The following is a 22,445-nucleotide window of genomic DNA, read 5'->3' on the forward strand; positions in this document are numbered from 1 at the left end:
CTAACAGTGGCTAATGACATCAGCCAAGGGCAGTATAGCAACTGGATTTCTCTGCATTTTAATACAATTAAAACTGGCTCCCCCTTCCAAGTATTTCTGTGTTTAACACACTAGAATAAAGACTATAATATGAAAAGTAATTCAGGTTAATATATAGTTCAAAAATCAGAAAGATAACCAAAAGGATAATTAGTAGTTATGATCTATTGTTTTGCACAAGGAAAAAAATAATTGAATACAAAGGCAATGACTAAAATTCAAGACTGGCTTAAGTCCATTAGTGGTTATTATATTTGTCAACCCTTGTGATACTGACACAGCTATTCTCACATCATCCTAGTATTATATTAATATAATAACAGTATCTGCCATCATTAACACTTATTGGCATATGAATTAGGATTTGTTGATCCAAGAGGAGTCACATATTATGCTCATTTAATTTCTTAAGACTATTCTCTGAGGGTTTCATTTGTTCCTTATTTTGGGGAATGGACTAGTAGTAGAAACATTAAACAAGTATCATGTGAATAGAATCAACTAAAAATTAGACTTTTCAGACTATCACCACAATGTGGGAGAGTGTATGCATGTATGTATACAACAAACATTGATATACAATGATTATAAAGGGATAGAGAAAAATGACAACACTGGGGGTATCTTTGAGGTAAAATTACTAGCTTTTACTTTTATTTTTCTTCATATTTTCATAGCTTCTAACTTTTTTACAATGAGCATATAGTGCTTCTATAATTAGAAACAACTAAATATATATATATAGCACACACTGGTTCCAGTTTCCTACAGGAAACAGAATTGTAGTACATAAAGAACTTAAAAGAATTATTTTCTATGAACCATATGCAGGCAAAATAAACTAAAATAAACACATACATAAAAAGCAGCTCCTTTATATTGTTAGAATTGTTTTCATAAAATTGTTGAGAAATCTCACTAACATATAAATAATTTATCTATATCAGCAATGGTTATCTTTTCATTACATATACATAGCTATTAAAAATAAATCCAGGCCATTCTTTTGTAATTAAATCTCTAGGGTTGATGTATTCAATGAAACAAAATTAAAAGAAAAAAAACACAACACTCTTACTTTGCAGAAATTGTCACAGTGTTCCCTGCTTGGGAGAGGGAGAAGTCACTGGCATCTCTTCCGACAATTGTAGCACTATAAACTAAGCTTTTCAAGCTTGGATTTTTCAGCTGAATCTATGTTGAAGAAGAGAGTATAAATGAGATCATGAATTTTAAAGATATACAACTTAACATTTCTTATTTTTATCAAAGAGAATCATATATTTTTATCATGAAAATACTTACCCAAGTATAGTAGCTGGAAGAAAGCAGTTTATATTTAAAGACTCTGTGTGTGTGTGTGTGTGTGTGTGTGCGTGTGTGTGCCTGTGTCTTCTTTTCTTCAGAAGTAGGCAAAGAGAAGACGCTATCAGACAAGGAAATGACAGATGTAAAAACACCTGATCATCAAAGATTTGAAATCTAAAGTTAGCAACTTGGATTTTAATCTCACTGCAAAGGGAAACCTTTAAAGAATTTTAAACAGATTCCAATTTACAAAAAGGTTACTCTGGCTGCTCAGTGTGGAAAGTGTTATAAGGAGTGGAATCAGAAGTCCAGGCTGAAAACAATGGTGGCCTCATCTAGAAGTGGTAGTAGAGTTAGGGATTGGCTTCCCCTTCCTTCCTGATGTCAAGATACGAAGAATATTTGAGAATGAGCTACTTCATTTTTAGAGAGCATTTCATAAGAAATGTGAGTATATAAGTATGCAAAATACAACGGGGATTTTAAAATATACACATTAGAAAGGCACAAAGTTATGGAAAGTATAGACCCAGAGGAAAGAAAATATCTGAGAGAGGTGGATGGTGGGCCAAATTAGAGTAAGGAAAGGGCAATGGCACTTAGGCAGAACTATAGTAAGGAGCTATAGTCATAGTTCAGGAACATACTCAGAGATAGAATATGGCAGACATCTGTTGAAAGATAAAATTAACTACTTTTATATTTCAATATGAACTTTTGTAACCAGCAGGACAAACATGTTGAGTTTCTACCCTCAGTTTACCCCTAAATTTGGGACTTTCATGTTGATAACCTGCTGATGGATCTCAGTAACAATGGAGGCAAGACTACTCTAGTGTCCTATTTTTGTACATATGTATGTGTGCATTTAAAGTAGTAATTAACAGATCTAGTGATTTTAAGTCACAGGGAGCTAATTTCCATTTTCTGGAAGGAAATGTTGAAAATAATAGTAGATTCACTATGAACTATTATTGGTTTATAGTCCTGGAACTTAGATAATCAGCCCTGAGATCTTAAGGTAGCTACTCATTCTCATTATGTCACCCTGCTTATTGAACTTATATGCAGAGTACGTCATGAGAAATGCTGGGCTGGAAGAAGCACAAGCTGGAATCAAGATTGCCGGGAGAAATACCAATAACCTCATATATGCAGATGATACCACCCTTATGGCAGAAAGTGGAGAGGAACTAAAAATCCTCTTGATGAAAGAAAAAAGTGGAGAGTGAAAAGTTGGCTTAAGACTCAACATTCAGAAAACTAAGATCATGGCATCTGGTCCCATCACTTCATGGCAAATAGATGGGGAAACAATGGAAACAGTGACAAACTTTATTATTTTGGGGCTCCAAAATCACTGCAGATGGTGACTGCAACCATGAAATTAAAAGACGCTAGCTCCCTGGAAGAAAAGTTATTACCAACTTAGACAACATATTCAAAAGCAGAGACATTACTTTGTCAACAAAGGTCCATCTAGTCAAAGCTTTAGTTTTTCCAGTAGTCATGTATGGATGTGAGAGTTGGACTATAAAGATGCTTTCGAACTGTGGTGTTGGAGAAGACCCTTGAGTCTCTTGTACTGCACGAGATCTAACCAGTCCATCCTAAAGGGAATCAGTCCTGAATATTCATTAGAAGGACTGATGCTGAAGCTGAAACTCCAATATTTTGGCCACCTGATGTGGAGAGCTGACTCATTTGAAAAGACCCTGATGCTGGGAAAGATTGAAGGTGAGAGGAGAAGGGGATGACAGAGGATGAGATGGTTGGATGGCATCACCGACTCAATGGACATGTTTGTGATGGACAGGGAGGCCTGGTGTGCTGCAGTCCATGGGTCGCAAAGAGTTGGACACGGCTGAGCGACTGAACTGAACTGATACAACATATATATAATATAATAATCACATGTATATATCACATATATGACATGCACACATGTATACACATATAAACATGTGTATATAAATACATTTATAGAAAAATAAGTAAGTAAATAAATGATGCAAAAACACTGGGCTCATCTGTGGTCAGATTATTCCACCCGAGAAGAAAAAGCTGGTCAAAGAAAGAAACCAAGCTTTGGACCCTCAATTCTCCTTTTGCAATGATAGCCATTATTTAACTATTGTGTTCCTGTGTAAATTTTGTTTCAGAAAGAAAAAAGAAATAGTTCAATTACTTTTAAAAGTATCTCAGAAAATCACTGAACTTGACATTTTTTCACTGATCATTGTATTGTTTCATGGTCCCAGTATTCTATTTGTGACACATAGCTACAAAATATACTTTTTCAATTATAGTAGCCATTTCTTGAGATTTTTCTTTATACTGGGAGGTCAAAAAAGTTGACAACAATGACATTTCACTACTTAGGCACTGACATTTATAATGTTGATGCATCTGGGCAAACTACACCATAGATTCTCAGCAATTTCCAAATCAGTGATTTTCTTGAATGAAATTTAGAATCAAAGCTTGTTGTAATTGATGTTCTATTTTGCATTTTTATTCAATTTTTGTTTCCTTCAAAAGATATTCCTTACATTTCTGAAAAATAAAAGCTCTATGTGCAATCTCACCTATAAGCTTAAAGTGAGAATATTATTCCCAATAAGGAGTTAAATATGAAAAGAAATTGTTTCCATTCTAATGATTTAATCTGATTTTTAACATCACAAATAAAATCTATGTTTAAAAATTAGCTTTTTCAACATAATCAAATGACATAAAGAAATTCAAACGTGTACAGAATTAGAAAACCAGTAATAATACTCAAATGAATTAAATCACTGTTTAAATCTAATTCAGACCCCTCCTAACTTCTGCAGGCTTAAGCAAAGCATTTCTAACTTTTTAGAAATTTGAATCTGAAATCAAAAGTCCACCCCACTGTAATTACAGCTCTAGGCCAGTTAGTACCCAAGGCCCTTAAATATCATTGCACTTAATGAATTACTGTAGTGAATAGTGTTGAAAAAGTTCTCTGAAGAGTTTTCTATTTCTTTTTCCAACAAAAACAGGAATAATTCTTTTTTAAAGAAGATCATATATCAATGTTTGCTAACAGAAAATCAGGAGGAATGGCTTTCCTTTCCCTAAATTGAGCCCTTTACACTGAGACAAGTATCTGAGTTTTTTCTGCTTTTTAACTGAATCCTTATTAACCATCACTCATACAGTCAGAGGGTACATTGTTATTTTCTCAAAAAGGATACATCTACAAATCACCAGGATATAACTTTTGAAGACCACATATGGACATGTTTTGCATTGAAAGTATAAAATTAACACACCCCACACCCCACCCCCATATTAGGAAGATCTCCTAGGGGACGAAATGGAAATCTATTCCAGTATTCTTGCCTGCAAAATCCTATGGAGAGAGGAGCCTGGAGGGCTATAGTCCATGGGGTTGCAAGAATCAGACATGACTGAGTGACTAAACAACAACAACAAAAACTTAATATGAAGAGGAATACATAAAACAGCCTGAGGAAAAGGAATAAAAATGATCTGACCAAAGAGATAAATTAACTTTTGTACACAGTAAAATTCTAACAGCCTATACTGTGCAGAGAAAGAAAAAAGATTTCATAAAATGTTCAACCATAAAACTAGTAGAAGGAAAAGTCTTGGACAAATATAAGAAATAAAACTATATGCTAGAAAATATTTCACAAGTATTCATATGAAACATATTGTTTGAAAACCAAAGTTAGGTTGATGATCCCTGGCAATATATTTCTCAATCAAAGAAAACACTTGCAAAACATGGACACATTTATATAGATTCATTATGGTCACAGGACTTAAAATTTCATTTTCAAGTTTTCCTACATATTAAAAAAAAATCCCTGTTACGCAATTAGCAGCTCCAGCATATATACAATCTTTTAGTGGGCATTAATGGAGACCCTGATCAGGAGTGCTTTCATTATTACTTCCCTTTCTATATCCTTATTTTGAACACAATCCATCTGGATACATGCATGCTGTTCTCAGTTGCTCAGCTGTATTCGACTCTTTGTGACCCCATGGACTGCAGTCTGCCAGGCTCATCTGTCCATGGGATTTTCCAAGCAAGAATACTGGACTGGGTTGCCATTACCTCCTTCAGGGGATCTTCAAGATCCAGACAGACCTGTGTCTCTTATGTCTCCTGCATTGGTAGGTGGATTCGTTACTACTATGCCACCTAGGAAACCCATCCTAGCTTGAACAAAATCCATCTGGATGTGTAAGGTTCCCTAAAGGAATGCCAAGCATACTCTAATCACGTTTCTACTTATAGCATCAAGTTCTCTTGTACATGAAATGGATCTCAACTTTCCTAAAAGATTTGCCCTTCAAAGTGCTTAACTTTCATTTTCTATCTCCTCATTCCATTCTTCAGATGAATAAAAGAACCATTATTTCATTGCAAGTAGTGATTACTATGAAGGAAAAATCCTCCCTTTCACTCTGCTATACCTTTGGTTTAGAAGGAAAAACATTTGTTAAGGCTTATTTTATCATACTGATATATTTGTTCATTTTGGGTTGGGAGAGAAATATCTAAAACCCATATAAGTGTGTAATTCCACACATATTTTGATCTCAAAGATATGCTTACCTCTCTAAATACTGTGTCATGTAGAGTACAATGAAAGGGCACCACTTTCTTGGGGAGACATGTAGGAAGTCTTTCATACATGTAGACACAAAACATGAGCATTTGGATTGGATTGGGATCACAGATGTCAGTAGCCTAGTTCCAAAGAAGAGAATTATAAATTACAAGATATACAAATAAAATATATTAAAAGAGCTAAAGCCCAGTACACCAACCGCTTATTACTTAAAACATCTTAAAATGCTATTGATTGACACTGACACTGAAATGTTGCTATGAGCAAACAAAATATTGCTGTGAATCAGAATAGCTTGACCTATGTGTTAGAGGATGAATCAGATGTATCATAAATATATGAATGACCTCACAGCCTCAAAGACGCCATAAAAGCTAGTCAGAGGTCAGAAGAATACTATGCACTAGAAATATGGACAAATGTGATTACAATATCATCCATGACTTAAAGTGTATAATGCAGTAAAAGATAATAGAAGTAGACAAACTACTGAAGTAAAAGACGGCTTGAGGTGTTTTAAACAAAAGCCCAAAGGAAGAGGTGACACATGAGATGGCCTTGAAGAATACTTGAAGGGTTTTAAATAGGTTGGTGTCTGGAGTGAGGAAAAGTAAAGAAATCTTGGGCAAGGATATAGGGAGTATAGTATTCAATTGGGAAAGAAAAAGTACAATTTGAATCACACATAAGATCAGAAGGGACAAGTGGTAGAAGAAAAGACAAAGGAGGGCAACAGTCACATAGAGGAGGGTGTGAATACCAGGAAGAGGGACTTGATTTCGGAACAAGAAATAACACAAGAGCAACAATTCATGCACATCAGGTGGGTCAGGGGGAGGTGGCTGGAGAAGTACTTATCCTAGAACAAATCACAGTATGGCAGAAAACATAATTACACTGATAAACGAGATAAATTAGTGATGGTTGTTGGCAGATATCTGAGAAAAAATCCAGAATTATAGAGGAATAACAGCAGGGACAATCAACATAGCCAAAATGGGCATTGAGCCCAAAATGTCAAGTCAGGAGCAGAGGAGGAAGGACTATTTCTATGAGTATATGTTGTGCCTATGATCTCCTAGCAAAAGGCAGAGGTAGTGGGGAAGAATTATTCATAGCAATAAAGTACTGGGATTGGTCTGAGGCAAAGACTCAAAGACATATAAAACACCACTGACACACAAGCATCTCTGTCATTGTCGGTCAACAGGGACCTCTCTGCACTTTCACTGGAGATCTACTGTGATTTAATAGTGCACATTCAAGTTAGCAATTGAAAACGGTCTGGGCCTGGCCTGGAAATGCAAACAGTGCCAGAACTCAAGATACCAATGGTTATCTGGAACTAAAGCACCCGACTGAAATCTGGCAGCAGTTATAAGAAACTACTGAGACCCCGTTGATTATCTGCCAGTACACATTCCCAAATATAGTCTTTCCTTTCTTTGGAAGAACAGAAAGGTTTATTCTTTCTTGTTTTGTCAATAAGCAGTAAGGCTAACCAATAAAGGTACCTGGGAAGGGGATTATTAGGGGAAAAAAGTGGACGAAGTTGCCAGTCTTGGCAGAGTAGAAAGCTGCTAGTGAGGAAAACTGAGACATATACCAGGACCCCAAAGTTTCTCATCAGTATTGTGACATCTCACATGTCTTCACTGAAGACAATGTTAGTCAACATATACAGGATCATCATTCAACATAAGAACAAACTAAAAAATGGAATACAGAGTTTAATTTCCACAAAGTGAAGGATATAGCCCTGCATGATGGGCCAGCCTCTGGGTGTAAAGAGAGCTCTCTATGGTGATGGGAAATGTATTCATTGGGGAAAGGGTAGAACTAGTGGCAGGATACTCTGGGCCCCAAGTCTGAGGTCTGTAAAACTCCTTTGAACACTATTTTAGTTACTACAGCATAAAATATACAGGTAGCAATATAAAACTATTCCAAAAGTCCATCTTTGAAAAATATGTAAGAAGGCAGTATTTTGGAAATGAAAAAAAAATGTTTATCTTAATTGAAAAAATTTGATAATTAGAGTATTAGAGCGAAAAACTAGAGAAAAGATCACTCTTAGCTTTATGATAAAGCTCAATGAAGATAATCTAAAGCAATTGCATTTTAGTCAATTTTAGGCTTAAAAAGCCAAATGTCAAAATAAGTTATGTTTATTTAAAACAAGATTTTCATGTGAAATATATTTCAAAGATACAATCATTACTTTCTCTACACAGTACTAACCTAAGGAGAACTTTACTTGTATTTATCCATTTTTCTCCTGATAAAATTTTCCTACTGAACTAGCAAAATACAGGGAATTTTTGTAATGCCATTACAGAGGAAAATGGTGTAGTAAAAATCTAGTAAGCTAAACTCACATCCTGCTACCACAAAGTACCATGATCTTTACCAAATCAATTTGTTTCCCTAGGTCTCAGTGTCTGCGTCAGTAACAAGAAGAGATGAGATGGTCCTGGAGCTTCAGGGTGGGTTTAATTTGCTATGACGTCAAGATATTCCAGCTTCCAAACTAGATACCAATCAAAACTAGTAGTACCCAAAGACATACCATAATCTGACACAGAATACTACTGACTGCCTTCCCAACAGCATTTTTTTCCTTTCCTACGAAGAATCTCAATTTTTGTGGCTCTTCCATTACTTTTATCAAACACTGGTTCAACTGTAAGCATGAGATGCAGTTATGGTCAATAATATGCAATAGGATGTATACTGTGGGACCATTGGGAAAGTTTACCTAAAGGAAAATGAGAAGCACAAGAAGTGGTACTATTCAACCAGACCCAAGAATAGCTGTATAATGGTGTTATGTATGAATTTCAGTAGGAACTTTGTAGTTATTAGTGCACATGCTTAAAACAAAGCCAATAGGATAAGAAGAACTGAGCAAAAATGAATCTTTGATAATTTTGTTGATGAAATGAATAAATATCCCTGTAATATTTTACTGCCTGATTCATCTTATACAAAATATAGAATATGTTTTTAAAATTCTTTTATTCATGAATTGTTATTAAGACTGAAAGCATCCAAGTTGACATAAAGAAAAAAAAAATTAGAGACGTTAGATACCTATTCACCCTTAGCTTCCATCATTACTCAGTGAATTATATGTAGTAGAATCTAAGTATTAGCTATACCTATCTATCTACATATATATAAATATCTCCATGTCTCTACATGAGGGAATAAAAATACATTCTATGCTGAGTTCAAATAAATTGCACAATAGCTTTGCTTTAAAAGGGAGGATATGTAATAATAGTTACATTCCAGATGCTAGGATTCCACATGATATAACATTGGCACAAACTTATCGAACTGACTCAACAGTTGCAAAGAATGACATAATAAATAGAAAACTCAAACATTAATAAATAAGTCCAGTGGTAAGTTTCACAGTATTCAAATGTGGACCAGTGCTAATCACTAGTATTAATTCACAATGGTTAAATTAATTTAAGGGCGATATATTTTTGAACTTTGACATTTGATGCAGTGGGTAAATTCGGGCTGATAAAAAGTTAGGGAATTGGAACTGACTGGCAAAATCTTGGTAATTATCAGCTAAGTTAATTGTTAATTTCTTCGTTCAGCAAATCTTAGACATCTTCTCTACATTTTTATGTAGTAGATACTCAAATCTTAGGATCTATTTTTTGCTACACAATAAAATAAACATTTTGAGTCAATTTATCTGAGGAAGTCAAAGAGCAAAGGAGAGAATCACAATGCAAGATGAATTATATTTTCTAAACAAAGATATTTTAAGTTTCCTATAAACCCTTATCAAATTCTCAAAGGTCACCTTAAACACCAAATGCCCCATGCAACTCTTGCTGGTTCCCTTCTCAGAATGATTTCTTTCCCCTTTGATTCCTATAGTACACAGTTCTATGTTTTCCTGGCATGCACTGGCTGCTTTGTACTGGATCTTTTCATATACAAGTCACTATTAGTCATTAACATATTTGAAGGCATGAGTGTGGTTTTACCACATCTGTATCACTTGCAGGGTCTATCCAGCATATTTTATGGAGGAGATTTAATCAGTCAAACTGACAGGAACTGTAATATTTTTATTTTTTCACACTAAATCATTTAATTAGAGTTTATCCTTAAAAGTCTTATAAAAGAACTCTCTGACCAAAATGCCTGATTGCAGTATCTCCTTATAGCTCTACCAATATAAAAGATAAATGTCAGACCTGGTACAAAGTTATTTTAACATGTAAATGACTTCAATACAAAGAAAAAGCAAGCCATTATGAAGCATCATTTCTTTGGCAGGTGCGAGGAAGCACTTTGTACCAAGCCACGTGTGAGCTCTGGTATCATCAATCTCTCTGAGTCACAGAATGGAAAACTCAGAGTTTGTTGTAATGGTCCTTTTGTGTCCTTTTGTGGATGGTCACCAGGTCTGGCAAACGTCATAATGTCTCCTCTATCAGTTTATTATTTTAAGCCCCCATTAAAATGAACTGAGTAAAGAAAATATTTTTCTACTTGACCAAGTTAAATGGCATTTTTTTGGTACTGTATTCCCTGTCTCCAGTCCCTCTCCTTTCAGTTCATCCTCACCATTGTTGTAAGAGTAATCACATTTATTCCCATGACACCATCACAGTAAACTCCTAAATTGTTATGCTGATATCCAAGATCCCAATATATGCCTATATCTATTTTTTCAATCCCAAACTTCAACTAAGTCAGACTATTCACATAATTTCCTTAATGTATGCCATTTGTCTACATTCTATAGTCTGCTTATGCCTCTGAATAAACACCTTTCTCTCTTACCACTACCAGCCCAAATCCATTCAAGACCCAAAATAAGTCTTGCCTTCTTCACAGTCTTTGGTGGATTAATCTGGATCACACTGATTTCTTCTTTCATCTGAATTCTTATTCTATTATTTTCCTACATTGTCAATTAAATTAGTGGAATATCATTTATTATTGAGCTTGCATATATCTTGTCAATTCAATGAGTTTGTATATTCTTAGAAGTCATGAATCATTTATTATACTGCTTCATTACTCTGAAGTAACAAAGGGCTCAGAAAATGATAAGCAGATAATGTTTTTTATTGTCGCTATAGAGAACAATGAGAAAGGCCAGATGGAATTACAACTTGGAGGCCTAAACATAATAAAAAGCTACATTGACACTGTGACTTCTACATTAATATTTATTTTAAGACTAAGGTGAAAATTTTTCTTTTGGCTACTAAATAGGAAAACAATATAACATCTATATTCATATTCAAATAATCTGTTCTTTAATTCTTAGGGCTCAGATAATATTAAGAAAGTACTGCTGTGACTTGAAAACTAGAACTATAAATAAATAAATAAAAACTAGAACTACTTACTTATTATGCAGTTAGATATACATAATTATACCCATTAAAAAATATCCAGTAGATTTCTATGAAGTCATAGTTTAATTTTCACATTTTAGCAATATTCCATGAAAAGACTGCTTCAATTTAGGTTTAAAATATATGAACAAAGGAATATTATAAAGGAGTCAATTAACATTTTTCCAAAGAGATGTAAAATGGCCAACAGGTATGTAAAAACCTGTTTAACATCACTAACTACTAGGGAAATGTAAATCAAAATCACAAGGACACATCACCTCACACCTGTTAGAATGGCTATTGTTGAAAACACAAGAGATGTCAAAGGTTGGTAAGCGTGTGGAGAAAATGGATCACATGCACACTGTTGGTGGGAATGTGAACTGGTGCAGCCACTATGGAAAATAGTATGTTGGTTCCCCCCAAAAAATTAAAAATAGAACTACTACATGGTCTGGAAATCCCACTTCTGGGTATATATCCAAAGGAAATAAAATCAGTTACATCACAACTATCTCTAATTCTACATTCAACTGCACTATTATTCACAAAAGCCAAAAAATAGGATCAACATAAGTATCTGTTGACGGATGAATGGATAAAGAAAGTGTGGTATATTCTTACAATGGAATAGTATTTACTCATCAAAGAAAAGGAAATCCTGCCACTTGTGACAATATGAATGAACCTGGAGGACATTATGATACCTGAAGCAAGCCAGACACAGAAAGATAAATATTGTATGATTTCAACTATATGTGGAATTAAAAAAGGCATACTCAAAGAACCAGAGAGTTAAATGGTAGTAGCCAGGGGATGGAGACAGGGGAAATGGGGAGATGCTAGTCAAAGGGTACAAATCATTATTTAAAGGATGACTGAGTTCTGGGGATGTAATGTAAAGCATGGTCATTATAGTTAGTGATACATTGGACTATGTACTTGAAATTTGCTAAAAGAGTAGATCTTAAGCATTCTCATCACAAAAAACAGGTAACTATGCCTTGTGGGCTACAGTCTATAGGGCTGCAAAGAGTTGGACACGACTGAAGCAATTCAGCACACAACACGTGTAAGGTGGTTGATATTGATGTGTTAACTTGATCATGATAATCATTTCACATTGTAAACATATATTAAATTATCACCTTGTACAACCTAAAAAAATCACATTGTACAAGCTAAATATACACAGGTTTTATTTTCCAATAATACCTTAAAAATTGGAAAAAATAAGGAATTAATAAAATATTTATAGAATATGTGATTTTAAGGCACCCACCTGTATGTCCATGTCAAAGCCAATTTCACGAAGAACATTCACAACAATCAGGCAATTGTGCAGATACTGTTCAGAACGTTTTGGCTGTGTGTACATGTTTATGAAATGAGACTCAATCTGGAAAAGAAAACAATCAAATCTTTAAGTAATAGAATAAAAATAATGACTTTTTAACTGTTCTCTGTAGTTCAGTAAACAATCATTTCAATACTAACATTTATCAATAGATTAGTATAATCAAAATAAAAGAATAAATAAAAAGAGAATGCTAGCCATTCAGATGTAGGTTCAGTTCAGTTCAGTTCAGTCACTCAGTCGTGTCCAACTCTTTGTGACCCCATAGACTGCAGCATGCCAGGCCTCCCTGTCCATCACCAACTCCTGGAGTTTACTCAAACTCATGTCCATTGAGTCGGTGATGCCATCCAACCATCTCATCCTCTGTCGTTCCCTTCTCCTCCCACCTTCAATCTTTCCCAGCATCAGGGTCTTTTCAAATGAGTCAGTTCTTCACATCAGGTGGCCAAAGTATTGCATGATTTAAAATTAAAACATTTAACAGAATCAGTTTGCAGAAAATATTTCAAATTTTAATTTCTAAGTTCTTTAAGTAAAAGAAGACCACTCTGCATAAAAAGGACTCTTACCAAAAATGGGCAATAGGCTCCCAACACTGTTGCAAAAACAAGGCCGTCTAAAAGGTCTTTGTCAAAATTTACTATCCATCTCTCAGGGGGAATAACACCTGTTCCAAAAAAGAGAGAGAGTAAATATAATGACAGTTTTACTTTTTAAAAAATACCTCTTATGGAAATTTGAGCCAGAGTCAAAGAAAGATTTGCCTTTGCTTAGGAAAGAAAAAGCATCATATTTCGGAAAAAGAAAAAAAAAGCAACAACTAAACCTCAGAAGCTTAGTAATATGAAATTTATCTATAAGGTATTACAGGCAACTGCAGACTGTCCTTTATTTCCACTGGAATCACTTTGAATAATGTACTACTACGAAGTAATGGAAGAAAAATCTGACATTTCAAAATTACCCATTCTGTTGAGTACTGTGCAGTTCAAATGTTTGATCGTCAACTTGGGTAAGGAGGCTCAGAAGGCATGAGATGTCCAGTAACTCTAAAGTTAGTGCCCGTTTCACTATTTGTTGCAGAAATTCCTTCATATGTAGGGTAAGTATGTGAAAGGGTTTGGGAATTGATGGCTTAAAGAAACTAGAAATAACCTATAAAAGATAATACAAGATGGAGGAATAATAAAAGGAATTTTCAGTTACAGAGATGACTACTACGCTGACACAAGGGAAAAAAAAGCGAAAGTATCTGGATATTTAGTAAGAAAAAACAAGCAACAACAAACAAACCTGTCTTATACTAGGAAGGAATGAAAGGTAATTTAAACATCAGAAATTACTGATATGATGAATGTGACATTTACTTTTTCAAAATGTTTTCCAAAAGGGCCTAGTAAAACCATCTCTTAATGGTTTGAGATGATTTATTAACTGAAAACAAGAGGAAAAATTAGTGATCTTCATAAATCCCCTCTAACCCCTTGATTCTCATTTTCTGTGAAGAATAAACCATGATGGGATATGTTCATGACATGTATATAACTTCACAAAGTAGGACTGTTTTACATCTGGAAGACTTAGTTTTCTCGGGAAGGAACCACAGATGTCCTGCATACTTCATGGAAACAGTGCCCAGTACTTTTTCATCTGAGATGATACAACACTGAACATTTCCTTAGGATTTCTACAGCATATTATTGCAAAATCAGTCTAGCAAACAAAAGTCACTAGGAATTTTCAACTAACATACAGCAAACAATATTTTGCACTGTATTTTTCAAATGATTTTTTTTCCTGACAGAAAGCTATAAATAGTTGTATGTCTGATATAAGATGTGATACAACCAAAATAATTATTTGTAAATGTACTTTTCTAGTTGGCTGAGTAATTATCACCTAAATGTACTTCTCCATTTCTATCTGCCACTCACAGCTTTTAACAAAAACAAAGGGTCTCACTTTTGTAGCCAAAATTCATTTTTCTACAAACTAGAAACAACAATTCTAACTTTAATCAGAAAAACACAATTTATTAGCTTATAGTGAAACAGTCAGTTGGCAATGGATATAGACTGTGTCCTCTAAACATCCCATCCTTATCAGAGAAGGTATAGAAATTTCCCTGAGAGAGATTAACATTTTATCATGAAAGATTACACTCACAAGAGGAAAACAACTAATTAAAAATTTCCTAACTAGAAGTTAATGAACAGAACCTAAGCATTATAGTGTTACTTCCAATTCCACCAACTACAATCCAGCACCACAGGATTCATTATGACCATCCCCCTTTGCTTATTTCTAACTTCTTTTTTCAACAGTGAAAAACCCATCTCTCACTATTTAAAAGAAATTCACTTATTCGTTCAGTCACAGTAAACATAAAAAACTACTTTCAGAATTGCAAACCTGTCCCCCTGTAAGAAACCAGAGTTACATGCATATGTATAGGTCTATTGGTCTTTTAGTTCTACACTATGCAATCATGGTATGGTAAGTCAGCTCCTTTCTCCTCCATCACATTCAGTGAGGTTGTCAAACATCTGTAAGGCAGTTAGATTCATTTCTCACAGTCTGCATTCCATCCTGGATTACTAATTTATCTCTTGGTTGATTAAAAAAATATATATATATGTATACACACACACTTGGTTAATATATATATATATATATATATATGTATACACACACACACACACACACACACAAACATTCACTCTTTGTGGATTTTGACAGATAGACTTTTAGGATTTCGAAAGACACATTATCATGTACTCACCACCACATTTCCATACAGAAAAGTTTTATCACTCCCAAAATTCATATGGGCATATTAGAGTCAACTTATTGATAAGTGAAGCAAAGTCGCTCAGTCGTGTCCGACTCTTTGTGACCCTGTGGACTGTAGCCCACCAGGCTCCTCCGTCCACGGGATTCTCCAGGCAAGAATACTGGAGTGGGTTGCCATTTAAGTGTGGCAGGATTTTCACTGGGGTTACATTGAATCTATAGATCATTTTGACCTCTCAACAATATGATATTCACAAATTATAAGATCAGTTGCATATAATAATTATCAGACCAGCCACTTGAGGTTGAGATAATACATACAATACTTGGGAGAACCTCCATATAAGTGCATCATTAAACTAGAAAGAAAGTGAAGGCTCTTTACTATGGAGAAGACTGATTAAAAATAAAAGAAGGCCTAAGAAAACAATATCAACTGTAAGAAAAAGTAATTATAGCAGTTACATATTAGGGAAAAGACACAAATAATAATATTATGTTAATATATTTAAAAATTTTAGATGATATTAATTTCATTAAATGAGTTAAAAAATTTCAGTGGAAGATAGAAAATAAGAATAATCTTATTACAATTAAAGAACTGATTAAGTTCTTTAATCATTTATTTTAGAATTAATAGGCCTAGATGGTTTTACCAGTAAATTCTGCAAAATGTAGGAACTAAGCAATTTCACTAATATAGAAACTCTTAAATAAGTGGAACTCCTCAAGTAATCACTGAGATTTGCATAAAATTATAACCAAAAAATCCAAAAAAGTACAGAAAATATTTACAAATTATCACTCATGTAAACTGAAGCAAAAATTAAAATATTAGTAAGCTAATTCTAGAAAGGTATTAAAAAAAGATTAGCTATCATTACAAAATTGAATTTGTGCCAGGACTGCAAGTGTAGTTTACAGTTAACAATCAATTTAACTTAACATATTAAAATACACAGATATCTATCTATCTACATATCTAAATAGTTCTGTAGTAGTCATCATAAAAATTCTATAGAACTAAGGAGAGAATGTAAATTCCAGAACACAATGAACATAATCTGAAAAATAATCCTACAGTAAATATCACAGTTAATGAAGAAATGTGGAATACACTCTAAGATTAAATATGAAAAAGATCCGGTATAATATAAGATTATCTATACTAATAGAAGGCTAGAAAAAGTCACTTCATGTCTCAGTTTCAACCAATATCTTACACTTCAAAAGAAGTACAAAAAATACATCATATGCCAAATTTACTAAGGAAATGTTGTAGAACAGGTTTCACTCTTGAATATCTCACTCACTTTGAGAATATTAAAAAAAAAAAAAATTAAAGCCAAAGAAAGCAATTCACTTATAGGGGAGGAGTTGCAAGCTGATCTTAGTTTTTCCAAAGCTATTTTGCTGGCAAAACACAATGGAGTTAGAGTTCAGAGAAACACAGTGATTCCCAAGTTTGATTCTCAGTCAAGATGCAATCCATAGATAAAGAAAATGAAAATGTTTACAAAGAGAACTCAGAGATCAGAGTCCCTGAAATGATAACTAGAAAAAACATAATAATTATGAAATCCAACCATCCAACAGCTGAGTCAAAAATAACTAAAAATGGAGAACCCAGTTAAAATGACATACAGTCTAACAGTGACAGAATGGATATGAGTGTTATAAGCACTATGTAGGCATAATAAGTCTAACAAAATGATGATACTAAGGCAGGAAGGTGAGAGGAAATGAGAGTAATAATTACCTCTCTTGTCAGAGCAATGACTATTTATGTTATGTAAAATCAAAACAGGTAGCAGCCAAACAAAACTGAGAAACCTCAGAACTCATTTATAAATTTCTTCTTTTAAAGTGGAGATATATATTGGGAAATATTATTTCTTGTGGTGGACAAGTATTTTATATGGTACTTCTGTATTATTTAATCTTATTTCCTGTTTCTGTATTTGTACACATTAGAGTTTTTAATCTTCACTGTGCAATAGAACCACTTTGCAAAGCTACACATGCACAGGCAACAATCTAAAAATTCCACATCAACTGGCCAGAGGTGGGGACATCAGGTTTTTTTTAAAGTTTATTTTATTTTCAGTTCCCTAGGTGATTCCAATGGGTATCCATATTTGAAAATCCACTACTGTGGATGAAAAAGAAAACAAGATTTCTCTCTGAATAGCTGGAAAGAATTAGCAAGAACTACACAGATCTATGGAAAAGGCAATGGCAACTCACTCCAGTACTCTTGCCTGGAAAATCCCATTGATGGAGGAGCCTGATGGGCTACAGTCCATGGGGCCGCTAAGAGTCGGACATGACTGAGCAACTTCACTTTCATGCGTTGGAGAAGGAAATGGCAACCCACTCCAGTGTTCTTGCCTGGAGAATCCCGGGGACAGCAGAGCCTGGTGGGCTGCTGTCTATGGAGTCGCACAAAGCCTGACATGACTGATGCAACTTAGCAGCAGCAGCAGCACACAGATCTAAGTTACTAATCTAAGAATTAATATTTTGAAGAAACAGCATTATCCAATGCTACTTAACTTGAGCCTTGGAGTCAAACCACTTAGATTCAAATCCCAACCACACCCTCTTCTAGGAAAAATGCTAATCTCTCTGCTTTGCTTTTTAATAATGGTAATAAGAGTGACCTGATCAAGGTGTTTGAAGTTTAAATGAACAAATAAATGTAGGCCTTTAATTGGCATACCAAAAATGTTGGCTATTATTGTTATTAATCATGGTTTTGTCAAATATCCAATTAGAACTGTGGTTCACTACAATGAAGAGAAGATGGTAGCTGAATTTTTCATTTTGTCCTATTTTAAACATGTTTTCCTTCCACAAGGCTGAAAATCCCTTACTAGCTATTTTATAAATAGTCTTGAGTCTTGAGTCCCCCTTCCTTCAAAGAGATGAATAATAATTGTGAAGCTTTTTAGAGCATTTTGAAAAAAGTTAAACATTAGAAGAATTCATATCAGATACCTAATGTCTGGGACTATCTGAAGTCCCCTATAATGTTACAGCCAAAATTATGAAATATAGAAAAAAGATTAAGAACTTCCTGCAAAAGAATTATCTACACAATAACTCTGAGCATTACAGAAAAGGATGGATGGCTGTCTGCCTCATTCCTTAACTTCCTGTTACAGTGATATCACAAGCACTAATTCTTCTTGGACCATCAGATATGGTAACTGACAGTTTGTCCTGATCACGGGGCTAGGAACAAAAGATGACTGAATGGGAAATCACTGAAGTAGAATTACTGATAAAAAATGGTAAATTGATGTATATCTATTTACAAACTTGTTCTGCACTTTAAAAATGCTAAATTATATGTATATATTATATACGTATATACACACAAATAAATAAATAAATAAATAAATAAATAAATATATACTGCTTACGATTCTATTTCTTAAACTATTTTTTTAGTTCAGTGAGCAACCAAGAGCTCCAACCACAAAGAAAATAGGGTTTTAATTAATCAACTTGTGAAGTTGTTGGGAATGACAAAAAATTCTCACCTGCCACCTAAGAGACTAGATTTATTTTCAAGGCCCAGGCAGTTGACTTCTTTTTACTAGAATATAACTTACATGTTAGAAGGGATTTGGGCTTTTTTGTTCTCTGTTGCATCTTTAATCCTCATAACAGTCCTGGGCATATAAATTTATGCTTATTAAATATGTGCTAAACAAATAATATATTTAGATGCTTCTGTTCTTGTTACAGTTTTTAAAAATGATTATACCAAACTCAGATAAATTTCTTTCAAGTTATTTTATAATCTTTGATTTTATACTTAATACTTTATAATACATTTGGAATTCATTTATGTTATATAGCATATAGTACAAAGTTAATTTTACCTTAATTACAAACCATCAGCCAACTGATCCAGCACTGAATTAATTTACCAAATGAATTAATATATTTATTATAGATTTTGGAATGTCACATCTATATTAAATTCTATTATATACTCTCATTGTTCTGAGTCCTCTATTATGCTATATAATTATCAATATTCCTGATTCTTTAAAAATATTTTAATATTAATATTAATCACTGAATATTTATTTTTGTCACATGTTTTGTCAAATGTTTTCCTTAATTTTTTCCTCTGTATTATTCTTTCCAAATTTTATTATTACAATGCCAATACTGGAAAGCCAGCAAGCAAATAAACAATTGAATTTTAGTAGAAGATAGTTGTTGGGCTAGGGGTAAGAGGATCTTATCACATATTAAAGTAAAATAAAAAGTTACAGAAAAAAGATTACAAATTGAAAATACTGACTTCACAACACCATTAATCACTAAGAAATGCAATTCACACCCCAAATAAAATACCACTTCACACATACCTAATGACTATAGTCCAAAAGACAATCACAAGTGTTGGTGAGGATGTGTATAAACTAGAGCCTTCACATATTGATAGTGGGAAAGTAAAATGGTACCAGCATTTTAGAAATTTCTCAAATGGCAAACTTTCAGTTATCATATCATCCAGAGATCCACTCCTATGTCATACTCAAGTAAAATAAAAATGTATGTTCATAAAAATCTTTCCATGAATGTTCATGGGAGCATTATTAATAACAGCCCCCAAAATGGAGATAATCCAACTAGTCATCAAATGAAAACTGGATAAACAAAATGTGGTATAGGCATACAATGGAATATTATCTGTAAATGTCTGAACCTGGAATAAGTTAAAAAAAAATCAGCTTCAAAGATATTTGTCATATGATTCCATTTACAGGGAATATCCAGAATAGGTAAATCCATAGAGAAAAGAGGTAGCCTGGTATTTTCCCGGTGCTGGGGGAGTGAGAAGTGACTGCTAATAGGAACATTCCATATGCACTGGGGGATGATGAAGATATCCTATAATTAGACTGTGACAACAATTGCACATATCTATCAACATATTGAAAACCACTGAATCATACACTGTAAATGGATTAATTTTATGGTATTAGAATTATATCTCAATAAATTATTAAAAATACACTTAACATATGATTCAGAAACTCCAATTCTGATATTTACTTCAGAGAAATGGAAACATATATCTATAAAAGACTAGTATATGAATGTCCACAAAGGCTTTATTCATAATAGCCAAAAATGGAAATAATTCATATGTCTATCATTCAGCTAAGGCATAAAGAAATTATTTTATATATACATATATAATAAATTAGAGAACACTCACTGAAGTAAACAAATTCAAGACTAACAACTCTCCTCTCTCCAAAAAGAAAAAAAGTTCTATTTCTATGCTGTCATTTATCAATTCTTTCTCATATTTAAGGGACTTGACACTAATTTCATAGTTCTTGACATTTAAGACCTCAGTCAATACTATACTGACTCAATACTGAGTCAGTCAAGTCAGTACTTGGTTACAGGGTTACAGTTTCTACTGCCACAATAAAGAGTTAAGCTGCAAATTATTAGCAGATACATTTTAATATTGATTATTTAAACTAAGTAAATGTTAGGGAGGGCTTCCCTGGTGGCTCAGATGGTAAAGAATCTGCCTGCAATGCAGGAGACCCAGGTTTGATCCCTGGGTCAGGAAGATCCCTTGGAGAAGGGAATGGCTACCCACTCCAATATTCTTGGGGCTTCCCTGGTGGATGCTTGTTAAGTACTGCTCTTAAAAATATATGCTCTCGCTATTTACAACTGTAAAATTTGTTCTGAGATCAATTCCAACATGAATGTGTATTTCTGTTGGGAAGGAGGGTTCCCACACCAGCAAGCAATGCTCAGGAGTCCAGCTAGGTGTTCTATAATTCAACTCAATTCCTACACTATCTACTCAGAGATAGATAAAATGCTCAGACTCACAGGGTTGCCCTTCACTTTAGATGCCAGTCACATGTCCAGGTTGCTACCTGTACTTCTATCTAACTAGCTATAAATCAGAGGTTCCCATGACCCTTTCCCCCTTCGGATTCAATTTATTAGCTAGAGCAATCACAGATATCAGGGAAACATTTACTCATGTTTATCAGTTTATTACAAAAGGATATGATAAGGAAGATGTATGAACATCCAGATGGAAGAGATGCACAGGGCCAGGTATGTGGGAAGAGGGGTAGTTTCCATGCCCTCTCCAAGTGTACTACTTTCTCCATATCTCAATGTATGTATTCACCAACCCAGAAACTCTCTGATCCCTGTCCTTTTGAGTTTTTATGGTGGCTTCATTACATATGCATGCTTAATTAAATCCTTAGCCTCTGGTGATCAATTCAATCTCCAGGTCCTCTCCCCTCCCCAGAAGACAGGGGGTGGGACTGAAGGTTCCAACCCTCCAATCACAAGGTTGGTTCCCCAAGCAACCAGCACCACCCTTAGAGATCTAGGGGGACATTCCAGAAGTTACTTCACTAACATAACAAAAGATACCCTTCGGTGTCCCTCCACTTAGGAAATTCCAAGCATTTTAGAAGCTCTGTGCTAGAAACCAGAAGGAAGACCAAACATAATTCTTACTATAATTCACAATATCACAAAATATTAGTAGCAGTTTTTGCAATAATTTATAATTTCTTACAACTCCTAATGGTTCAGTTCAAATGAAGTCATGTTTCAAGCATAATTCTTAATCTATTTCATTTGGTGATTTTGATGAAAAACAGCCCCCGAAATGTGAGACCTTGCCTAGTATCAGCTGTGCTTTGATACTGGTAGGAGTAGAGCTGACACTCACAGCTGGGTCACGTTATCCTCTTATTGGACACAAACAATCTAACAGAACACCACTGACATACAAGGTCACTCTGCTTCTGTGATGAAGGGAGACAAAACAAGAGCATTTCATAATCCTGCCTAAGCCCAGAACAAAAACAAGCTCATGGTGTAAACCATGAAACA

General features: G+C 34.2%; 1 protein-coding gene across 1 annotated transcript in view; it reads right to left on the reverse strand.

The window, feature by feature from the left end:
* CFAP47 (cilia and flagella associated protein 47) overlaps positions 1–22,445 on the reverse strand; it is a 502,957-nt gene that overhangs the window by 264,768 nt on the left and 215,744 nt on the right. Inside the window, exons 34-37 of the mRNA XM_052662737.1 lie at positions 13,301–13,398; positions 12,654–12,770; positions 5,969–6,103; positions 1,118–1,233 (exon numbers count right to left, since the gene is read on the reverse strand). Of these exons, the coding sequence (XP_052518697.1) occupies positions 1,118–1,233; positions 5,969–6,103; positions 12,654–12,770; positions 13,301–13,398 (466 nt within the window). The remainder of the gene's footprint in view (positions 1–1,117; positions 1,234–5,968; positions 6,104–12,653; positions 12,771–13,300; positions 13,399–22,445) is intronic.

This window comes from Budorcas taxicolor, chromosome X (genome assembly GCF_023091745.1).
Source record: "Budorcas taxicolor isolate Tak-1 chromosome X, Takin1.1, whole genome shotgun sequence".
NCBI classification, from domain to species: Eukaryota; Metazoa; Chordata; class Mammalia; order Artiodactyla; family Bovidae; genus Budorcas; species Budorcas taxicolor.